This window comes from Solanum verrucosum, unplaced genomic scaffold (assembly GCF_900185275.1).
Source record: "Solanum verrucosum unplaced genomic scaffold, falcon-dt-bn FXZP01000208.1, whole genome shotgun sequence".
Lineage (NCBI taxonomy): Eukaryota > Viridiplantae > Streptophyta > Magnoliopsida > Solanales > Solanaceae > Solanum > Solanum verrucosum.
The window spans coordinates 1,419,707-1,442,727 of record NW_026020329.1 but is presented as its reverse complement, the minus strand read 5'-3'; the positions used below and the strand labels follow the sequence as shown (position 1 = coordinate 1,442,727).

Below are 23,021 nucleotides of genomic sequence, written 5' to 3'. Positions count from 1 at the left end.
ACTCTATTCCGCATATACATATATCTTTCATTCTGGTTTATGGTTTGTGTTGTAAGAAATCCCTGCATCGTATTAGAAACATGAACAGTACAACCAGAGTCACTCCACCAAGTATTATAAGGAACTTCAGTTAGATTTGATTCGAGACATGTAAAAGCACTAGGCTTACCTTTCTTTTCGAGCCATGCCTTAAATTTCAGGCAATCTTTCTGAAAGTGTCCAGATTTTCCACTGAAACGACACTTATCATTCTTGTGTTCCTTCTTACGTACTTGAGAGGAGGACTCATTAACATTATGGTGCCCCTGTTTTCCCTTAACATGTTTCTTTCCTTTCTTTCCAGTTCCTTGATGACTTACAAAGTTGATAGAGTGGTTCCTTGATTCTTGAGCCTTACTTCATCTTGAACCAACATTCCATACAATTCATGCACGTTCAATTTGTCTTTCATGGTGTTGTAGTTCATTTGGAAAGGGTTGTACTCAGACGGTAATAAGTTGATGATGAATTGTACAAGGAAATTTTATTCCACTTCCATTTCCAAAGACTTAAGTCTTGCTGCTACGTTTGTCATTTCAATGACATACTCATGCATGGTACGTGAACCATCAAACTTCATGGTGGTCAAAATACCCATTAGTGTCCCAGTAAGAGACTTATCAGCAGTTTGAGAGGATTCTTCCACAAGTTTCAGAAAATCTTTTGCATTTTTAGTTTTGGGAAGAGTAGTCTTAATGTTACCCGCAATATTCATTCGCATAAACATTATGCCTAATATGTTAGATCGACCCCAGTGCTTATAATAGGACCTTTCTTCAGTATTGCTGGTTTCAGTAATAGCAATTGGCTTCTCAGTGTAAAGTATAACATCAAGATCTAAAACTCCGAGATAAAATTTGATCCGTTCGCACCAATCTGAGAAGTTAAGACTGTTAAAGGTCGTAATAGAGGCAGAGTGCGAATGAAGAGCAAATGTCGCAAATATAATATGCTCATTTGTTAATGCTTTGAGTTATGAGTTTTAAACATACTATCAAATTCAGAAATGGTTTATAAATTCTTAAATGTATATTGATATCCTCCTTTGGGCGAAACATCAAAATACAACTGTAGACATAATGATGCTTAAATGTGAAGTTAACGTAATTCAATAATTTTTAATGTGTCAATCAATAATATTTATTATCTTTGGATAAATAAATAAAACTAACAACACATCTAAATTATCTCCTTAATGTTCAATGGTTATAAAATAAAAATAATCAACCTTTGAGTAATCCGTAAATATCTTATAACCAAAAACTTCAATATATCCATAAGTGTTATATCGATTACAAGCATCAAAATAATGGATAATTGAATATACGTTTAATCATTATTATTTTGAATTAATTCTTCAAAGATTAGACCACTTTGGTGATTAACTAATCTCATATACATAATTTCAAAATAAAATACATCATAATAGTGAATAATTATTTCACTTAATACTACCCATTACCGTTTTCAAATAAAGAAAATATTAATTCTATGAAAAATCACTAGTTCTTAAACCAAGCTCTTGATACCAAATGTTAGTGTAACATCCGGCAATGTGAAATAATTGAAGAGGCTTAGAATTGGAAATTTTCATTTTTGGAAAGGATTTGAAAATCTGGAAATTTTTTGGCTAAGTATGGAAAAGGTGAGTTTTTGGCCAACTTTGATCAGTCGTAACTTCTAGCTCATGATGAGTTAGAAGTATTTCCAGTTATGGTTGCATAGCCCTCGGAACGATCTTTCCAACGCCGCCGAGTTTGCTCAATTCCGAGTTCGTATAAGCGAGTTATGACCTTTGAAAGTTGGGCAGTTGACAAGGAAATCCGTCCGGGAATCATTAAGGGCATTTTAGTCTTTTCCCTAGCCAATTCTTTTGAGATTATATTGTTGTATAGGGCTGATCTTTGGATCATTTTGTTCCATTCTAAGAGAGTGAAGGCTAGGGCTTGAGAAGAAGAAGAGAAGAAGAAGAGAAGAAGAGGAGAAGAAGAAGAGGAAAAATCGAGGAGGTCAACAAGTTCCACCAAGATCATCGTGGATTTTCGTCGGGGGTGATCCCTAACAAGGTATGTGAGTTCTTTGTGTGGGTTGATCCTTTCCCCCACACACCAAGCTCATTTTATTTTTTTTGATTTGAGGAAAGATTGGATTTGTGTTGAAGTTGTTGGTGGTTGTGTTGTTGAACCCTTGTGATTGTATTGTTGAAGTTCTTGTTGGTTTAGTACATGATTTGGTTGGGATTTTGAGTTGAAATCTATTGAATGTTGAAGGACTTTATGCTCTAAGTGATTGGAGGATGGAACCCTTGAAGTTAGAGAGTTTAGAGTTGGTATCGTGAAGGAGAAAGTTGGACAGCTTGCAAGGGGCACGTCCGCGTCGCGGACTTGTTCCCTCTGTGAACAAAATCTGCTCCGCGTCGCGGACAGGACGCGGACTCCACTTTTTTCAGAATTTATGTTCAAAGATTTTCTTTAGTTTGGCTGTCCCAAATCATTCCTAAACCATTCCTAAACACCATGAGGTCCTTCCAAATACCAATCAAGTCTTTGAATCCATAATTAAATTCAAGAAAGTTAGGATCAAGTCAAGTGAAGTTAGAAGTTAAGTGGAGTTAGAGCCAAGCTTAGAAGTTAAGCAAGTCAAAACAAGTCTTTAAAGCTTTTCAAGAGTCGTTATTGAACGTCTTAACGTCGTTTCAAGTTTCAAGTTGAGTTAAGAGTTTCAAGTCAAGTCAAAAGTAAAGAGTTTAAGTAAAGTAAGGAGTAAAGAGTCGAGTCCATTTCTCCAAAGTTATTAGGGAACTATGTACTTCCCAAAGAAGTTCTAAATGTTTTTTTTTACATTTAAGTAAGAAAGGAGCCATGTTTTCCAAAAGAGCCTTTGGGCTAAGTTTTGAGTAATTATCTCAATCAAAGAAAGAAGTTAGTTTAAAAGGATGAGCCAAAGTATTTTTGGGAGTAGTATTGAGCACCGAATTGGGGACACGAGTTCATATTAACTCAATCCTCCATAAGAACCATGTAGCCAAACATGGGATTTCTCGGGTCATACTTTTTAGATGATTACGAAAGTTAAGCTAGTGGATCCACTAAGCAAAAGTAAGGTCCTATATCGATAGCAAGGTATAGGATGGTCCTTTGGCAACGTGAGGTAAAACGTTGTATCATCACTAAGGCTCGTAGTGGTGGTTGTCGGTTAAAGAACCTCCCACAAAAGCTGTATTATGTTTATAAAAGAAAAGTTGAGTTTGTTATCATTTTATCCTTAACGATCTAAGTTGTCTACATTCTTTTACAAGCTTATTATGTATGGCTTGTGTCTTATTGCTTTACTTTGAGTCCAGTTATTTATATGAGTTGTTCAGAGTCAAGGTAAGTGATCTCTTGTTCTCCTTTCAAGCTTAAGTTGTGGTTCAGCTTTTCCAGCTCACATATTCGTACATTCCATGTACTGATGCCAGTTGGCCTGCATCGTCTTATGATGCAGATACAGGTACCCCGGATCAGCATCCTGCGCGTCGTTGATCCAGCTGAGCACTCCAGAGTCTGTGGTGAGCCTCCTTGCATTTCGGAGGACTCAATTATTTTGTGTACTTAGTTTTGTTCTATTAGGATGTTGCGGGGTCTGTCCCCACATCCATCTCAGTATATTAGAGGCTTCAATAGACAGTCAGACAGTCAGTCAGTCAGTTAGTTTTGAGTCTCTCATCCATGTACATGTATATATGTGGAAATATTCTATTTTGAGACTCGAGTTGCCCTTTGGGCCATATTTTTTTATTAGTTAAGTTGTTTGTGTCTTTGCATGATATTGAGTTATTCCACTGAGTTAAGAAAGCCAGGCCAAGGGTTCGCCTGGGGCCAACAATGGTCTCCAGGTGCCGGTCCCGCCCAGGGTGTAGGCTCGGGGTGTGACAGTTAGAATGTAAGGGGTTGTGAAAACATAAACAATCTATTCATTCATAAATCCTATCAATTATTCATGATCGTAGAACTATATGATTTTCACATAAATCTATTACTATAATAATTCAGTCAAGAATACATACCCGAATCAGCCATAGTATAGTGTTCTTGAGAAGTTGTTTCTCTCTCTTGCCTTACACTTTATGAATAACTTTGATGGATAAGACTATATCTTTATGACAGAGAGAGGACCTTTAAATAAGAGTGTTTTTAACATCATTCCCACATTTCCATCATGGTAAGTAGTGGAGATGATGGGTAGTTTTAAAACTACCAAGTAACTCCCCACTCAATGGGTAGTTGGAAGAGGTAATGGGTAGTGAAAGACTTAATGGGTAGTTGGAAGTTACTAAGTAACTTCCCCACTTTCCCACTTCTCCACACATATAAGTAACTTCCCCACTTCTCCACACATATTTAGGATTTAATTTATATTAATTATTAAACCAAAATATAATTAGTGGGCCATAGAAATTTACATTAGCTACAGCGCTCTGTGTCAATCGTTATTGGAGAAAAGCATGGTTTTGGATGATAGAGGCATTGATGTTTTGTTGTTACTATTTTCTTTTGGACAACGTTGTTACACCCGTCAAGAGTAGATGGTGCAGGAATGTTGGTTAGGTAGTTGTTTTAAAATTTTGTTGTATGTCTATCACCATTATTATGACGCCTGTTTGGAGTTTCTACAGTTTCATATTTTAATACCCCATGGTGTATGTGTGCATATTCGTTCTCGTTCATGAGATGCTTCATTTATCTTGCAGTTGAGGAATAATCATCATATCATATCATATTATACTATAAGTGGGAAGAATGTTAAGCAAAAGTTTGATTACTATTTTGCTCCTACACTAAATTATAATCTAATTAATTAAATATTAAATATTAGTAAATAAATTTCTAATTTATTATATAGTCTTAATTACTTTTAGTTTAAATGTTGAAAAGTTTAAAAATATAATTACATTTAATCTATATATATATATATATGAAAAGTCACATGGAAATTTGAAAGGTCAATTACTATTAAAATAAATATAAAAAAGATAAAGCATAATTTAACTTAAAAAAAAATAAAAATAAATAAATTAAAAAAAATAATAATAATAATAAAATAATAATATATATATATATATATAAAAATAATATATATATATATATATATATATATATATATATATATATATATATATATATATATATATATATATCTACTTTAATTTCTTGTCTGTTGAGGAATAATTACTCATTTGTAGTCTTTTATTATTTGTGTGAGAAATTTGAAAGGTCAAGATTACGAAATGAGAATAAGAAGATTAAATATATGAAAATTATAAAAGTGGCCCCCCACACTAAATCATAATCTAATTAAGTAAATATTAGTAAATAAATTTATAATTTATTATATAGTCTTAATTACTCTTAATTTAATATTTGAAAAGTTTAAAAAGATAATTATATTTAATATCTATAATCATACCCATCAAAAGGTGGAGATAAAAATATGTTTTTCATTAAATTTTAAAATTAAATTAATAGACTTCTAAACAATATACATTGAGTCTGATTGTAGAAAGTTGTTCCATATTCCCACCTTTATTGAAAGTTTCAATTTCTTAGTTATTACCTATAATTAGTTCAATTAAAATGTTTAATTCATCTCATCTTCCATGGAATTAATATCATGCCCTTTCATATACTTCATAAGATTCTATAAATTTGGACAGAAAAATTTATACTATTCAATCACATAGTTAAATGATCTATCAAACTCAAAGTAAAAATCATCTTATTAGTTCTGTATTCACAACTTATGCAGTTCTACAAGCTTTTCATCGTCATGCATTCATCACCCATTTCCTACTTTTGGGTTTCAGTTACAAAATAATATTGAGTTTTGGGTTTAAGAATTATATTGTTTCTTCGTGGGAATGTTGGTGGCAAAACAAATTATGGCCCTTCTTTCGATTTTGATAATGCCTTTATTTGAGTATGAGGAACAGGCCGAAAACAATTACGTAATTTATGTTTAATATTCTTAATTATCTTTCGATTTATATGATGAAACTTCTTTCAAGATGGGTTGTATCATTACTTGTGTCTTTTTTACTAATGTTCCTTAGTTATCTTGCTCAAAAGATCCTTCTTTTTGTGTGTATATATATTTGCACTTTATTTATTGGTTTTATATTTTATGATAAGTTTTTTGGGTTGCAATTACTTTTGTCTTTTGATAGATTTTTGGTGATGATCTCTTATATAAAGTGAATTACAAAAAATATTAGTTCACTTCACTTTTGTGTTTCATCATCTTATAATTCTTATAAATTTATGTAAAATCAATTTATTGGTCATTTTTACCCTCATTAACATGGTAAATATATATTTATTCTTTGTCTTTATTAATTTTGTTAGATATGTTTACGTCCATTTCTTAAATTTAGAGCAAGTGTTTATCACTATATATCACATACTGTATGCTATATTATCTTAATTAGTTTTATAATTTTCAACATTTTTTATTTTGCAGACAAATAACTAAAATTAAATGAAAAGAATAAATTAACACTGTTATATTTGCACAGAACAACATATACAAAAGAATAATGTAATTGATAATTATCAACATTAGATTAGACCTATACAAATTTGTATGACAGTAAGGATAAACGTGCAGCGCACGTTTCTAGAACTAGTATGTTTAAAGCCATGTCTATATTTATTGTATCATCTCATTCTTGATCAAGTTGAAGTGTTACATTGTTTGATCAAGCTGTCTAGAGGTTCACTTGTATTACCCGTCAGGAATTCCTGCCAATGCTCGATTGTATGGCATCTCACTCGATGCTAGACTTGCAGCAGAGTTGTTCCTTTCTATATTGCCCTCCAACTTACACCATAAAGGTCGTTTGGTATCTGATCCTATAAAACATGACATTATGATAATATAGTTCTGTCACATGAAAAGACAAGTGCAGGGAATTTTATGTCTTATCGCTAGTACTCCCTCCGTTTCACAAAGAGTGACATGGTTTGACTTGGCACAAAGTTTTAGAAAATAAAGAAGACTTTTGAATTTTGTGGTTCTAAATTAAAATTATGTCAAATGTACTAAATTGCCCTTCAATCTTGTGGCTTTAAATATAACACGTGGAAAGTTAAAATTAAAATGTTATCAAAAAAGGAAAGAGGTCATTTTTTTGAAACAGACTAAAAAGGAAAGGAGGTTATTCTTTTTAAACGGAGGGAGTATATTTTACACAAAACATAGAATATATGTGTTACAATCCTAAACTTTATAGGATATATGGGTATAATTCTCCCTATTCTACTTTTGAACTTGTATATTAAATCTTCTAGTTTTCTTCCCATTTCATTTCCTCTACTATGGTCCATTCAATAGTCAATGTTTCGCGATTCTAAGAATATTCCCTATAATAACTTCATTAAACAGACACACACACACCAAAAATAAAATAAAATAAAATTGCAGCAGTGATTAAAGTTTATATAAGATTGGAGTATGGTAAAATTCTTGTGTGAACATCGACTGTAATTTTCTTCCTTTGTATTTGTAATGACCTGCTTCCGTCGTTATAGAAAAGCCAACGGGAAAATTTTTTGGGCCGAAAAACTTTTTCGTAGTAACTTGAGAATTCCTTGCCTAGTCCAGATTTGGATGAAATCGGAGTCAATGAAGTCTAGGGAAATTTGGTAGCAGATGAGAGATCTAATAACGAATGTGAATACATGAGTGGATAGCTAAGACGTTAAGGAACCCGTACGACTTTACGGAATTGAATTCGGACGGGTAGAATTCCCGAAACCGATCTTAGAGTGAACGGGTAGTTTCTGAGTATCATGGGTTGAAGGTGTTTCAGACATTTAAGATATTGTGTGAACATCGAGTGTAATTTTCTTCTTTTGTATTGTCTTTGTTAATATTATTTTGGGATGAAAGTAGTTCATGGCCATTGATTATGTCACGTCACTAGGCCCTAGTCTACCACGTACTACAGGACCGGGCTGGTATTACACTATAATGTATTAAAAGAGACTAAATTGTAAAATAAAACAACAAGGAGTTTTACATGAAAACCTCCTTGCTCAAAGGAGAAAAACCACGAGCTATTACACATGATCGCCAACTGCTTTCACTATCTTCAAGCAACAAGTGATTACAGACTCCAAAGACACATACAAAGATTAAACTCTTAATCTCACCACCAGTAATAACCCTATTACAAAGAGAGCCAAAGCAATGTCTCTATTGCCCACTATATTAACTAACTCTAATTAATATAGACTTCAATCACACACCACGTAGTTAACTCTAACTATGCTCATTGTTCGTTCTCACAGAAAAGACTCTATGCGTTCCTTTATAGATTAGAAACGTATCTTACAAGTTCAGCACAACACAAGCTTCATTAACAACACTCAAAAAATACACTCGATAACTCTATCAGGTCCCTTGAGGTTCTTGAAGGCTTGAGTTTTTCAAAGACAAAATGTTCCTTTTGAAATATTGCTTTTCAATGTCTTGACTAGGTTGTTTCATGTCAATGAGGATATATTATCCTATGAACAAAACAACCTACTGTTCTCTGATTGGTTGAGTACACTGTTCCCGTTGCTTGTGCTCATCAACCATGTCAGAAATGACAGTCTTTACAGTTGTTCACCATTTGACGACGGAGACATGCTCAACTATGGGACCAGGTCCCATAGTTTGTGAGTATCATCAAAACTTCGAATTACAACACATATGAGTACAGTTAGCAATGTCAACCGGCTGTTTTCCTTGTAAGCTAAAAACTAAATTCATAGCCACTGTTGATGCAAAAGAAGGTTTAGAGATGTTGCTCGAGGGGGTATGCATCTGTGAGGATTTGGTTATGCTTTTGATATACAGAATTTTGAATTTCCTTGTAAGCTAAAAATTAAATTCTGTTTGTTTGGTGTGAATTGTGGCTGAATCATTGGTATGTATGGACTGATAACTGATTGGAGTCTTTATTGTTGTTGTTGTCATCTGCTGGGTTGGTTTTTGGAATGAGTGATAGTGCTGCTAGTGTTAGGTGGATATGATAGGATTGGTGGTGGGAGAGTCTGTTGAACCGCTGGTTCGTGAGATTATGTCGTTGATCATGAATCATGCACTAATCATTTCTTGTGCATCCCCCTAGAGCAGCATAGTAGCTTGAAACCACCTTTATGGTTTAAGTTGGAGCGGCATTTTAGTCTAGAATTTTAACTGCGGAAAATGAAAAGAAAGCAAGGAACAACTTCGCTGCAAGTCTAGCGTCAGGCAAGATGACATACGATCGAGAATGGGCAGGAAGAAAAGAAGTGGAGTTAGATGATTAACTAAGGCTTTCTATCTCTCAAACAATCTGAACCAGTTACATCAACTGCAGTAACTTTAAATCCAACCTCTACTAAAAGTGCAATGGTTTTAGCTTGACTTGAAATAACATATATTATTCCTCAAACGGCTACATAAATAGCAACACCAATGAAGCTATGCAGGGGTATTAAATTATGAAGTTGTAACAACTCCAAACAGATCCTATTTGTTGAATATTGATTAAAGAGAATGACAACATAATTAATAATGGTGATAGACATACAACAATATTGCAAAACAACTACCTATAATTAACCAACATTCCTGCACCATATAGTACTCTTGATGGGTGTAACAACATTGTCCAAGAGAAAATAGTAACAACAAAACATCAATGCCTCTATCATCTTAAACCATGCTTTTCTATAATAACAATTGAAGCAGAGCGCTGTAGCTAATCCCAACAAGATTTCTCCAAAAGACACAACAAAGCAATGTAAAAACACTCAATATCCTCCAGTTCTGATGATTCTTCATCTCCATTAATCTTGGAGGTATTTGACAATTTAGGACTCATGCCACACTTGTTGTCTAATGGATAACCACAAAGAAAAGGATTTCCCTCGTAGCTTCTTTTGTCAAAAGTTACAAATTGAGCTTTAAAATCAGGCACTGCACCCGACAAGTTGTTGTATGCAACACTGAATACTGCCAAATTTTTTAGCTCAAGTAGACCAACAGGAATGCTCCCATTCAATCTGTTGCATGAAAGGTCTAAACTCTCGATTTCCTGTAGATTGGAGAAGGTATTTGGTATTCTTCCGATGAGATGGTTGTGCGATAGATTCAACGAAGGTATATTGCTCATCTTCCCTAGCTCAGCGGGAATTTCACCGGTTAATCTGTTACTTGAAAGATCAATACCCGACATATATTCTAGGATGCTTCGCTTATAAGTGTATGAGTTTCCACATCCATCAAAAATGAGCTAATAAAAAGTCCATGACTATCGTGGTAGTGCCTTTTTGAACATATCCAGCCCAAAAATGTTAACCATGAATCCCTAGAAGTCGTAGCATAATAGGCCATTCTTATCTCTGCATCCTTTTTGGCTTGTGTTAAGTTACTCAAACAGGGAAGGAGTGGACCGTAAAGCTTATTGAAAGATAAATCCACGATAGATAACTTATACAGCATACAAATCTGAGTTGGAATCTGCCGCTCCAATTGGTTATTCCTAAGGAGAAGGTAGTTGAGAGTATTAAGAAAGCCTATGGTGTGTGGGATATTTCCTGTAAAATTGTTGTACCCAAGATCCAATGTTATCAGAGAAGAGAAGTTGAAAAGTACATGCCCCAATGCACCACCCAATTGATTTTAGGGATTGTATGACTGCTCGAGTTGGAGTAGGACCTTCCCAATAGTAAATTCCGCAGAGAACTCATTCTTTCGTTACCTGTTAAATGGTGCATAAATAAATCATATACGTTTTAAAATAAGAGTGAATAGTTCCATCTTATTAAAATCTAATTTGTATCCCACAATTTTCAATAAATATTTTTACATACCACGGCACATGGTTATTCAAATAATTTAGATTACAGGAAGTCTGTAAAGATGTATTTTGTTCTGTAGGATGTCTTGAGGTTAAAATAAAACATTCAATATTAGAGCAACTGCATTGATTAGTGTACCTTTGGTAGTCGCAAAGCTCTGTATATTGTTATACAAGAGCTTCAGATATTCCAAATTGCTCAAATCAATTATATCTACACAGGTTAATCAAAAATAAACTTTAATTTGTTATGCGAAGAAATAAAATTGAGCTATTTAATGAGGAAGACTTTGATATGAAGAGGGACGTAACAAACCATTCATTTCTATATTTCCATTTATTTCATTCGCGGCCAGATTGAGATGCTTGAGAGACGGAAAAATCTTCAATGATGAAAAGATGGTGGAATTGAAGTTATTATTATTCAAAATGAGTTTCTCTAAATTCGTCAGTCCACCTGCATTTGATTTATGAAAAAAAATAAATACGTAAGAGACCATACTTGGTGTTATTTTGTTAATTGTTTTCTCTTGTGAAATTTGTTATTTTGCTACTTTGTTAAAGGGAGCTTACCCAATGCAGAAAGGATATTGATTTCATAACCTTCAAACCAGAGTTTTCTTAAATTGGTTAGCCCTCCACATTTCTTACTCGTGCCTTCATCCAAATATTACAACTTCTAAGTAAATTATTGGGCAATTATGGACTTTAGAGTATATGCATGCATATGTAGGAGGATATAGAATATACTGCTATTATATGTCGTGGGTACGTTGAAAGAGGTATCAACATGTGCACCAAGTTTTAGAACCTCAAGAGATGAAATCCAACATAAAGATGATAGTAAAACTTTAGGATGGATGTGATTATATTGCAAATCGACTACTTTCAGGTTGGGAAGCTGCTTTAGTTTACTGAAACCTGGATTACAAAATTAGACCAAAAAACATGTTAGTTAAATATATATCTACAAGATAGATGAGGCTAAAAGATCTTCATTTTTTGTCCATCCTGTAATATTTCTATTAGACAGTGAAAGAAGTTGGAGGAACTTGAATGGAAGAAAGAGAGAGGCATTAAATCTCCAAACATCCCCTGATCCAAACATTTCACTTCCGAGATCGAGTTTGATAACTCGACCTGTTTCTAAGCTGCATTTTACACTTTTCCAAAAACATAAAAATTCATTTAAGCTGTGTTTTCTAAAATACAATATTGATAATCTATTTGTAAAAGCATAAAATAAAATCTCCGACCACATCATATCTACCCAATAAAATGGATGGTGGAAATGAAACTAGCTAGTTGAGTCAGCATCACTTCATTTTTGTTTGTTTTACTGATTCCAACATGACTTGAATAGGAAAAGCAAGCTTCAAAGATGGATTAATTAAATGGGCCCAACTTTGCTTTAAAAATCATTTTTCCTTTGAACTTTGAATAATAATCAAACTCTTCCCTTATCCTAATTATATTTTTAAATGATTATTATATCCATTATCAACTTCTCTTTTTTTACTTCTTTAAATATCATGATTTTTTTTTTTAATTCATGTACCTTCTCATAAAAGGATAACCATTGTCTTTTGAATGAATTTTTTTTGAGAAATAGTAATAAAGTATATAAGCTAATGATGTTTTATAATGAAGTACATTAACATAATGAGAAAATAAATTTTATTATTAATAATAAAAACTCAAACATTTATTTATACAAGTGAAAATAGGAGAATAATAACTATACAAATATATTTCGATGTAGGAAATACAAAATAATTAATTTAATTAAGGTCAATCTTTTAAAGATTGTATTTATTTAGGTTTTAAATTATTTTAAGTATAACTTACATAAATATCATAGTGTAAGGAGTAAACTACATCCAGTTATCCCTACTTTTTTCTAATTACAATAATCCCTTAAAATTTATACCTTCCGGATACATAAGTCCCCATCTAGATACACTAATTCTAATACAAGAAGAATCCTTTTGTTGCACTAAAAAAGGGTCCTGTTGCGCTTAAAAACATAAAAGAAATGTAAAATTAAATATCAAATTTATAAATCACGCAATTACGTTGTTGTCACTGCTAATTAATCTCTCACTAACAACTTCAAAAAATACAAATTTCAATTTTTTTTCTCCCAAATTGTAAAAAATCTTTTCAATTTTGGTTCAAAGTCATTGAAAATTTGAGTTGATACATCAAGAATATCTCTATTTTATTGAGACATTCAAGAATATGAGAAAGTGAGGTGAGTTATGAAAAATACAGAAGTGATGGAATAGTTGTTGGACAAAATATTTCTTTTGTGAATGTTGAATCAACCATTGCAGCTTGGAGATCGATGATTTGAGGAAAATCTGGAGATCTGATACATTACAGAGACGAGCGTTGCTTTATCCCTATACAATTGTTTGAAGATCCTCTCGATTTTTATTCGAAAATTGTCGAAAATTTTTTGAGATTCAAAATTTTTCTCCCAGTTCATTGAAGATCCTTTCAATTTTGATTCAAAATTATCCAAAAAAAACTTGAGATTTAAATTTTTTCTCCCAATTCATCGAAGATCCTTCCAATATTGATTAAAATTATCGAAACTTTTGAGAAGATACATCATGAATATCTTCATTAGTCTGTACTTGGAGGTGAAGAAACATGAGCTGAAATTTTCAATGTATCTACTATGCATTGATTCAACACACAAAAAGGCTAGAGAGATGTTGTGAGTCATTTTTTTTTATTTTTGATCTCGATATGGATATATTACTCATGATACATTGTTTTTTAAAATATTTAGTAAATTTTAAGTACTGTAATCCTACCTGATACATTAAAGTAGTAAAGGTTTCCCATAAGGTGTTTCATTTTAAATCGATACATTACCGTACGGTTGTTATTATGTATCAAATACATGTAGTGTTAATTTGTACAAATGTATCATTGCAAAAGAATGAATATTTAGCAGTAATTTGTATAAATGTATCATGGCCATTAATGTGTATCAGATACATGTGTTTGAAAAATTGTATATCTTGTATAACCAAATTGCATATCTTGTACGAAGGAAATCAAATTGAAAAACACTTGATCGGATTGAAAAATATTACTGATACATTATAGAGCTTGATATATGACAAATGATACATTATGCATTACTTATGTATCAAGTACATTTGAATTGAACATGAAACCCACTAGTCGAAGTATCAACAAGATTAGGTTATGTATTAGTATAATAAATACAAATATGATACATTGCATAAAAATCACTAGTCGAATTATCAGAAACATTAGGTTATGTAACAATATAATAAATATAAACATGATACATTGCATAAAATCCACTAGTCCAAGTATCAACAACATTAGACTATGTATCAGTATAATAGCTATAAACATGATACATTGCATAAAACTCACTAGACGAAGTTTAGCAACATTAGGTTATATATAAGTATAATCAATATAAACATGATACATTTCATAAAACATAGTCATTGTATCAGAAAGCTAAATTACGAAACAAAATAAACTAGATACATTGAGACTATGAATATTTGGTAACGATGAGCGTGATAATCCAGATCTAATCTTTTTCTCTCTTTTTTGGACGTTTTTTCCACAATCGATTTAGAGGTCGAAGATACATCCTTCTTCGACGTTGACTTCTCTAATCTCAGATTCTTCATAAATAATGAGTATTTAGCAGTAATTTGTAAAAATGTATCATGACCATTAATGTGTATTAGATATGTGTGATACACATTAGTCATTAATATGTATCAGTTATAGTACATTATGGTTTATGTACCAAGATTATGATTGGGTAATCTTGATATACAACAAAAAACTGATTTATTACTATTTATATCCTTTTAAAATTTAAAAATATTCAAGATACAACATAGAACTTGATATATTGTAAATGATACATTAGGCATTACTTATGTATCAAGTACAGATAAGTAGAACATGAAACCCACTAGTTGAATATTCATCCATATTAAGGCACTACTACAAAAGGGCCCTTTAGCGATAGTAAAATATGGCTTTAGCGGCAATAACATTTGCTGCGATACTCTATATCGGCCAATGAACTTTAGCCGGCAATGTTGGGGTCGGCAAAGACTTTGGTAGCCATTGTAGAAAATGCTGGTAAAGGGTAGCATGAATTGCCTGTACAACCATTAGCTTTTACAACAATTAATTGCGGCAATTATGTTGGCTACTAAAGGTAATTCATACTGTCTAACTATTGTCTTTTAGCATCCATTGATTTAGTCGATAAATATGAATAGCGTGTCAGGCCCCGAGCCTACACCCTGGGCGGGACCGGCACCTGGAGACCATTCCTGGCCCCAAGCGAACCCTTGGCCTGGCTTTCTTAACTCAGCGGAATAACTCAATGCGATGCAATATTGCAAAACAACTTAACATATAAAGTATGGCCATAAGGCAACCCGAGTCTCAAAATAGGATATTTATATATATATATATATATATATATATATATATATATATATATATATATATATATATATATATAAGAGACTCAAACTAGCTGACTGACTGTCTGTCTATGAAGCCTCTAAAATACTGAGATGGATGTTGGGACAGACCCCGCAACATCCTAATAAAACCAAAAAACTAAGAACACAAAATAATTGAGTCCTCCGGAATGCAAGGAGGCTCACCACTGACTCTGGAGTGCTCAGCTGGATCAACGACGTGCCGAAAGCTGATCTGGGGTACCTGAATCTGCATCATCAAACGATGCAGGACAACTGGCATCAGTACGTGGAATGTACGAGTATGCGAGCTGGAAAGCTAAGCAACATAGGCTAGAAGGAAATCTGGAAGAAACTGAATAGCTTACCTGGCTCAACTCAACTCAACCTGACTGACTTCTTTCAATATAAGGCAATTCAAAACAAGTGCGATATAAAGAAAGACGGTTTAAAACATGCTATAAACTCTGTGTGTATACAAAGATACAATAAGCCTGAAATGTATATAGAAATACAATGAACTGATGTATATAAAAATATAATAATCTCTGTGTATGAAAATACAATAACTGTTGTGGGAGTTTCTCTAACCGACAACCATCACATAAGAGCTATAGTGATGATACAGCGATCGACCTCACGCTGCCAGAGCATCATATACCCGGCCAAAGGTATAAGACCTGAACTGCCTAATGGATCCACTAGTCAAATCTGAAAAGGATTCATCTAAAAAGCATGATCCTTTTCTACCCATGGTGGCTAACATGGTTCTATGGGGGCTGTGGGTTCTTTGAACGCTCCCCCAATTCGGTGCTCGATACTACTCCCAAAAACGTACTGGCTCTTATGTTTTTAAAACATATTTATTCCTGCTGATATGAGATAATTACTCAAAAACTAGCCCGAAGCCTCCTTTGGAAATCTCAGTTTCCAACCTTGTCTAAATGTAAAAACATTTATTTAAAACTTCTTTGGGAATACATAGTTCCCTAATAACTTGGAGAAAAGAACTCAACTTTAAACTCATGACTTAACTTGAAACTCTATACTCTTTTACTTGACTTCTGACTATCTTTCCTTGAATCGGAATTATGAATTCAAGGTATTCGATCACATGTTGAGGAGGGATCCTTGAACGCTTAGACGTACTTAGGAGTGTCGAAAACAACTATAAAACATAGGTATAATTCTTTGGAACTTGCATGAGAAAATGAGAAAAGAAACGGGGAAACTTGGCTGAGACTTCAGGTTTCTGGTGACACAGGTGGAACCTACGGACGCCATCGACGGACCGTAGATGGACTTACGGTCCGTACTGCAGGTCCGTGGATCGCGTCAGAGATTTTTCCCCAGAATTCATTTAAGAAAAATGACTAAGTGTTGACCTACGGTCCTGACTTACGGTCCGTAGGTCAGGTCACGGACCGTAGGTCGCGACCGTAGATCGAAGCCCCAAAAACCCAACTCCTGATCCGATTGACGGTTGACCAGTACGGACCGTCAATCGATCTACGGTCCGTAGGTCAGGCCCGTAGATGGGTATCGACAGCCCAGAAATTTCTGCGAATTGATGGTGGATAAACTTTAAAAGGGGCATACCTCTTAGAATCAAAAATTCCTCAACATACAATAGGTTTCAACTTAATTACACGACTCAATCATGTCTCACAACGAACAATAACCTTAACCACTTTACCAACAACATCAACAACAACTAACAACTTCAATAATTCAACAACAATTTCCAATCCTTTCTCAAACCATAGAATAAACTTGGTGTGTGTGAGGGAAAGGATAACCCACACGAAAACTCACATACCTAATAGGGATCACCCCCGACGATAATCCACGACGGAAACTTGTTGATCTCCTTTCTCCTCTTTCTTCTCTTCTTCTTCTTCTCCTTCTTCTCTTCTTCACTCTCAAGAACCCTAACTCTTTCTCTTCAAAAATGGGACAAAAATGATCCAAAGATCATCCTAATACAACAATATGAGCTCAAAATAAATAATTTGTGAAAGGACCAAAATGCCCTTAAATTTCCGGATGGATTTCCCTTCCAACTGCCCAACTTCTACAGGGCATAACTCCCTCATACGAACTCGGAATTGAGCAAACTCAGTGGCGTTGGAAAGATTGTTCCAAGGGATTCGCAACCATAACTGGAACTACTCCTAACTCATCCTGAGCTAGGAGTTACGACTACTCAAAGTTGGCTAAAAACTCATTTTTTTTTTCCATACTTGGCCAAATTTCCAGAATCGTCATTTTTTTTTTTCAAAAATGACTATTTCCAAATTTTCAAGCTCCTTCTAAGCCACTTCAATTTGTCGGATGTCACATAGCGTTCATTGTTTTAGTTGATATATCCACATTAATAGCCACTAAAAGATAGTAGTTTTAACGACAATTGTTTGTGCAATTATAATGGCTTCTAATGGTAATCATATAGGATCACTATAGTCTTTTAGTGTCCATTGTTTTAGTCGATAAAGACAAATAAATAGCCATAAAAAGGTAATAGTTTTAACGGCAATTGTACCATGGCAAGTAATAATGGCTACAATATCCCTTCTAAATATGTCTTACTTTGCCCTTTTAGCGTCCATTTATCATAACATTTAACGACGATTATTTAGACTCCATTAATAATAACTGCTACATTTGTCGGAAATTTATATATAGATATCCAACAAACCTGGTTGCAAAAGAGGCCCTCATAGTCACAACAAAGTTTGGCAAAATTCTAAAAATATATATTATTATTAATTCATAAAATAGAATATATCTCATTAACTCTAAACAAATAAAAGGAAGAACAAATCAAACATATGAATGTCAAAGTTTATAAAACTAAACTTATATTGTTCGTACTAATATCTATCCTATTGAATAAATACCTTCGAAAAAGTTTTGAAACTCTTCTTCATATTGCAATCTCTCACAATTGAAATTTCCGAACTTCAGACTGAATGACCTGAATTTTAAAAAAATAGATTTCAAATGATGAAATGTAAAGTATAAAAACATTGTAAGTAATATGACTAATCTGAAAAATTACAAGCAAGAAGCATCCGAATAAAAACCAAGTGTGAATTTCTCTTGATTTCTAGTAGAAACTACTTTGGTATCACAATTCACAAGCATACACCTTCAAGTCTGTTCATAGCAATAGAGATTTAGCATACCGGACACAAATAGAAGACTAAAGTATAGAATTAAAGTTTGTGGTAGTTGTCTTATTATCGATTTACATCAAGTTGGCGCAACTTCAGGTACCATCGACAGTGTCTATATATATAGATGAGGATTAGCTCTAAAAAGAGAACATTATAGTTATTACAGATCAACAAAATCTGCTTTCATTAAGAAGCAAACAGAGGAAACTCCACATGGCAAAGGGTGAATACCAAAAAACATAAGAGCGGTAATGCTTGAAACTAGTATCTTCGTGTTGTCATTGGCTACAAAAAATAAAATGACCTTCTTATTATCCCCTAGTAATCGAATGTAGAATATTCAAGAATTAGTGGTGAAAATGAGCACACTAATAATCCATGTTTTCTCTATCAAATGATAGTAGACTATTTGACGAGGAAAAGGATTGGATCGCCAATTAATAAGAATCCTCAACTCGTGTAATAAGCAGTCAACAAAATTTTGTTTACAATCTCATTAAAAGGGTTTTACAGCTCACAAAAGGTCCTTTTTAACTCTCAAATCTGTCCATACATCTGTCAAAGAGAATGAATTCTCAATCTGTCCAGGAACATATCAAAAGGAATTGCAAGACATCTTCGTAGAAAATAGAGGTGTGGAACATTAGTAATGGAATCAACAATTGTTAAATCTCTTGATCGAGAAGACATCCAGGTTTAGTAGTTATAATTGTTAATTTGTAATTACACTTTGGAAGGGCAGCTTTAATCCCGACATATATGCAGCACTTCTATACATGGTGACTACTACTGGGAAGGCACATAGTCAAATAGCAGCCCTTGGGCAATACTAAGGACATTATACTTAAGTCCAAACATTTATTGGCATTTCTAAAGAACATGTTCAGTTTCCCACCCATTACTATGAAGATAAACTAACAACCTTTTATCCTATCCAAGAGAAGCTGCATATTTCTTACCTTCTTTGGTAAAGTTAAAACTGATAAACTACAAAAAGATTGACCTTTTAACTAAAAGTTAGGACCAATGTTAAATCCATTTCTAAATACTTTATGTTAGTTTTGCCAATGGAGCTCTAGCAGTAGTGAAACCTAGTAAAACAAGATGTTATTTGTTATCTGCTTCGAATAGATAATACCATAAATACTTACAGCTCTTTCTCAAGCTTTAATCGATGTACTAATTGCTCGAGTATTAGCTGATCCATATAATTGTTCAGACTTTAAGATTGATTGAATATCTATCAGTGTGAACTATACTTAGATCCGAAGCTACTAAGAGAAGATACTCTCCTGATTGTTTTTTTTTTGTATCTTGAAATTTTGTAGCTCATCACAATATTTACTATATATGAAAATCTATTCATTAACACAAAGTAAGAGAATTCACTAAATCAAGGAAGTAAGACGTACAACATAAGAAATTTGATTCATCGACCGACAAAACTTTATGAAGCAGGAAAAATAAAAAAGTAGAGTTTAAGGGTAAAGATGAGTAGTACCGTGACTTGAAGTAATTTCAGAACTATTAGGTATTCTTGATGATTGTGGTACTTGTTCTTGGCCATAAATATTAACATGTTAGTTAACAATTGTTGAAAGTAGAAGAGCTACTGCTCGCGCATTAAACAACCAATAATAAGAGCTCCTCGACTGTATGATTTACAATTAAATTAACTAAATTGTATTTCATGTATATTTCTCCAACATAATGAGTAGATTATACAACCACACACCTTGTAAAATCCAAAATAGAAGAAGCACGAGGAAGTTTCTTAATATCTTTTAGTAATGTAAGACCACGAGGCTTTCTTGTTTCTAAGTTACCTAGAATGAAGAAAGATCCGAAAATCATCAAATGCAAGAAAAAATATATGGTTAAACACCTGAAAGATGCTCTGAAATCATAAACTCAAGTCCCTTAATACTCTTGTTGGCGTTATATCTTGGTATTGGTCTATCTGAAACATAGAGACATGATGCTTATGAACTCAGGTTAGCGACTTGAGTAATACAATCGTTTTAGTGGCTTAATATCAAGCATTTAAGTCATGATAAAGTTAGACAAAATTCAACAGATCTATGGGGTCTTTGGCTAATCCAGATGGATAGATTCTTAATATGCACAGACTCTTAAGTATGTGCAGGTCCATCTGAATCTGATATGCAGTGATTCCTAAGTGTATGCCGATTCTACTTTATTGTCGAAATTCTCAATAACTCTGTAGTATAAAAGCTAATGACTCTTAATAGTCAAAACAATAACTAGAGCTCTAAAGTTGTGTGTTTCACATTGAATTTATTAATAATCTGAGAAGGTGAGAAGGAATTGTAGCACGAGTTGAAAAGAAATTTCAAGATCAATAACTTGTCCAAAGAAATCTTTCCAGTAACCTATCCAAAGGAATTGTAAGATCAAACAGGTTTCGAGAGAACAGAGGAGTGGAGCAGTAGTGTTGAAACCACCAATCATTACAACTCTAGCTCGAGCTTTAGTCAATGTAACTAGGCTGCAACTAATTGCTGAAAAATGATGTGCTATAGGTGACTATTTACATGATGATAGACTGTTTTGTTGAGGAAAATGGTTGGATAACCAATTAATAAGAGGCGTAAGAGGAAAAAGATTGGATAACCATTAAATAGTCAATCAATAAATTATTGTTACCATCTCAAGAAATAAAATTTCAACTCACTTAGTATCCTTTTTAATTCAGAAGTTTGTCCAGCCATTTGTCAAAGAGAATGAACTCACAATCATGCTGATAAATGTCAATAGGAATTGCAAGTTCAAAGTCCAGACAGATTTGCAGAAAACAACGGCATGGAACATTAGTAATAGAATAAGCCGTCATTATAGCTCTTGCTCAAGTTTTAGTCTATGTAACTGGACAACAACTAGTTGATCTAGTTTTAGGTGTTGCCCTGTTATATAAGAAAATAATAGGCTTTATAATGGTCTTACTCTTCAGACACATTCGTTATTGAATTTGAGATTACAAACTCCTAAATGTCAAACATGGAGGGAAAATGTAACATCTCGTAACTTGAAATAGCTAGAAAGAAGCTAAGAACTTGAAATAATCAGTTTTAGGAAAGTATAAGGAAATCTGGAAATTTTTAAGTAAGTTAAAGTTGAGATTTTGGTCAACTTCAAACGGCCATAATTCCTAGCTCGGGATGATTTAGGTGTACTTCCAGATATGGTTGGGTTAAGGAAAGTCCAAATCCGGATTTGTGAAGGGTAAACTACTCTTTTCCTTACCTAATTTGCCTATTTCGTTTTTAGGAATTAATTGGGGTAAAACAAGACTTTATTCAGTTTAGAAAAATTAGAATTTACGCTAGGGCTTGGAGAGGAGAAGAAAGAAGAGAAAAGAGGAGAGAAATCAAGAAATCGCCAAGAACGTTCAAGCTTTGCGAGTGGAATTCGTCGGGGGTGATCCCTACAAGGTATGTGAGATCACATAGTGTTGGGTTAGTTCATCCCCACGCCAATCTTGTTTCAATTCAGTGAATTTAAATTGTTTGAATGCAAAGAAAGTGAGTTCTTGAAGAACATTGTTGAAAATTCGTTGAGTTCTTGATGGTTGTGTTGTTGAAGTCTCTTGTTGATTTGATTCATGTTTTCGGGTGAATTTTCGAGTTAAATTTGTTGTATGTTGAGGGTACTATTGATCCTAACTGTTTGGGGAAAGAATCATGGAAGTTAGGAGGGTTTAGAGATGAAAAACGGAGAAGAAAATCGTCAAAAACCTAGGGAAGGGAGTGGAGTGTCGCGCCAGCCAGAGAGCCCCAAAAGGGGCTCTGAAGTTCACCCCTTGGGGGGACACGCCAGACAGCACGCCCCAGCAGCTTCTCTGACGTTTGAGGGCTGGCGCCCCGCGCCTCTCAGAGCGCCAAGGATGCCGGTTCTCCCCATTCGTTCCCCACCTTTTAGTACTTGTTCCTTAGCAATGTACCCATGCTTTCTAGTTGATTCCAGCACTCTAAGGTACATTTAAACATCATGAAGTCCTCCACAAACGTGAGATCATGAACCTTGGATCCATAATCCAATTCAAGGAAAGTTAGGATCAAAGACAAGAGAAGTTAAAAGTCAAGTCTAGAAGTTAAGAAGCAAGTCAAAAGCTAAGTTCTAAGGTTTTTAAAAGTCTTTAACAAACGTTTTAACTTTGTTTTAAGACTAAAGTTTCAAGTTAGGCAAAGAGTAACGGGTGAGTTCATTTCTCAAAAAGCTATTAGGGAACTAAGTATTCCCAAAGAGTTTATAAATGTTTTCACATTTGAGCAAGAAAATGGAACATCGATTCCAAGAGAGCTTTTAAGCTAAGTTTTGAGTAATTATCTCAAACCAAAGAAAGAAGTTGTTTTTAAAGCATATGAGCTAAGTATATTTTTTGGGAGTAGTATTGAGCAC

At 33.7% G+C, this 23,021-nt stretch overlaps 1 protein-coding gene and 1 pseudogene across 1 annotated transcript; both read right to left on the bottom strand.

The window, feature by feature from the left end:
* Positions 1–523: 523 nt before the first annotated feature.
* LOC125836043 (uncharacterized) lies at positions 524–4,100 on the bottom strand. The gene is made up of 2 exons (XM_049515134.1): positions 4,088–4,100; positions 524–915 (listed from the first exon to the last, which is right to left on the bottom strand). The coding sequence occupies exons 1-2, from the start codon at positions 4,098–4,100 to the stop codon at positions 524–526; spliced, it is 405 nt and encodes a 134-aa protein (XP_049371091.1).
* Positions 4,101–9,668: 5,568 nt separating this feature from the next.
* On the bottom strand, positions 9,669–21,456 carry LOC125836042 (receptor-like protein 8; annotated as a pseudogene).
* Between the last annotated feature and the right edge of the window lie 1,565 nt (positions 21,457–23,021).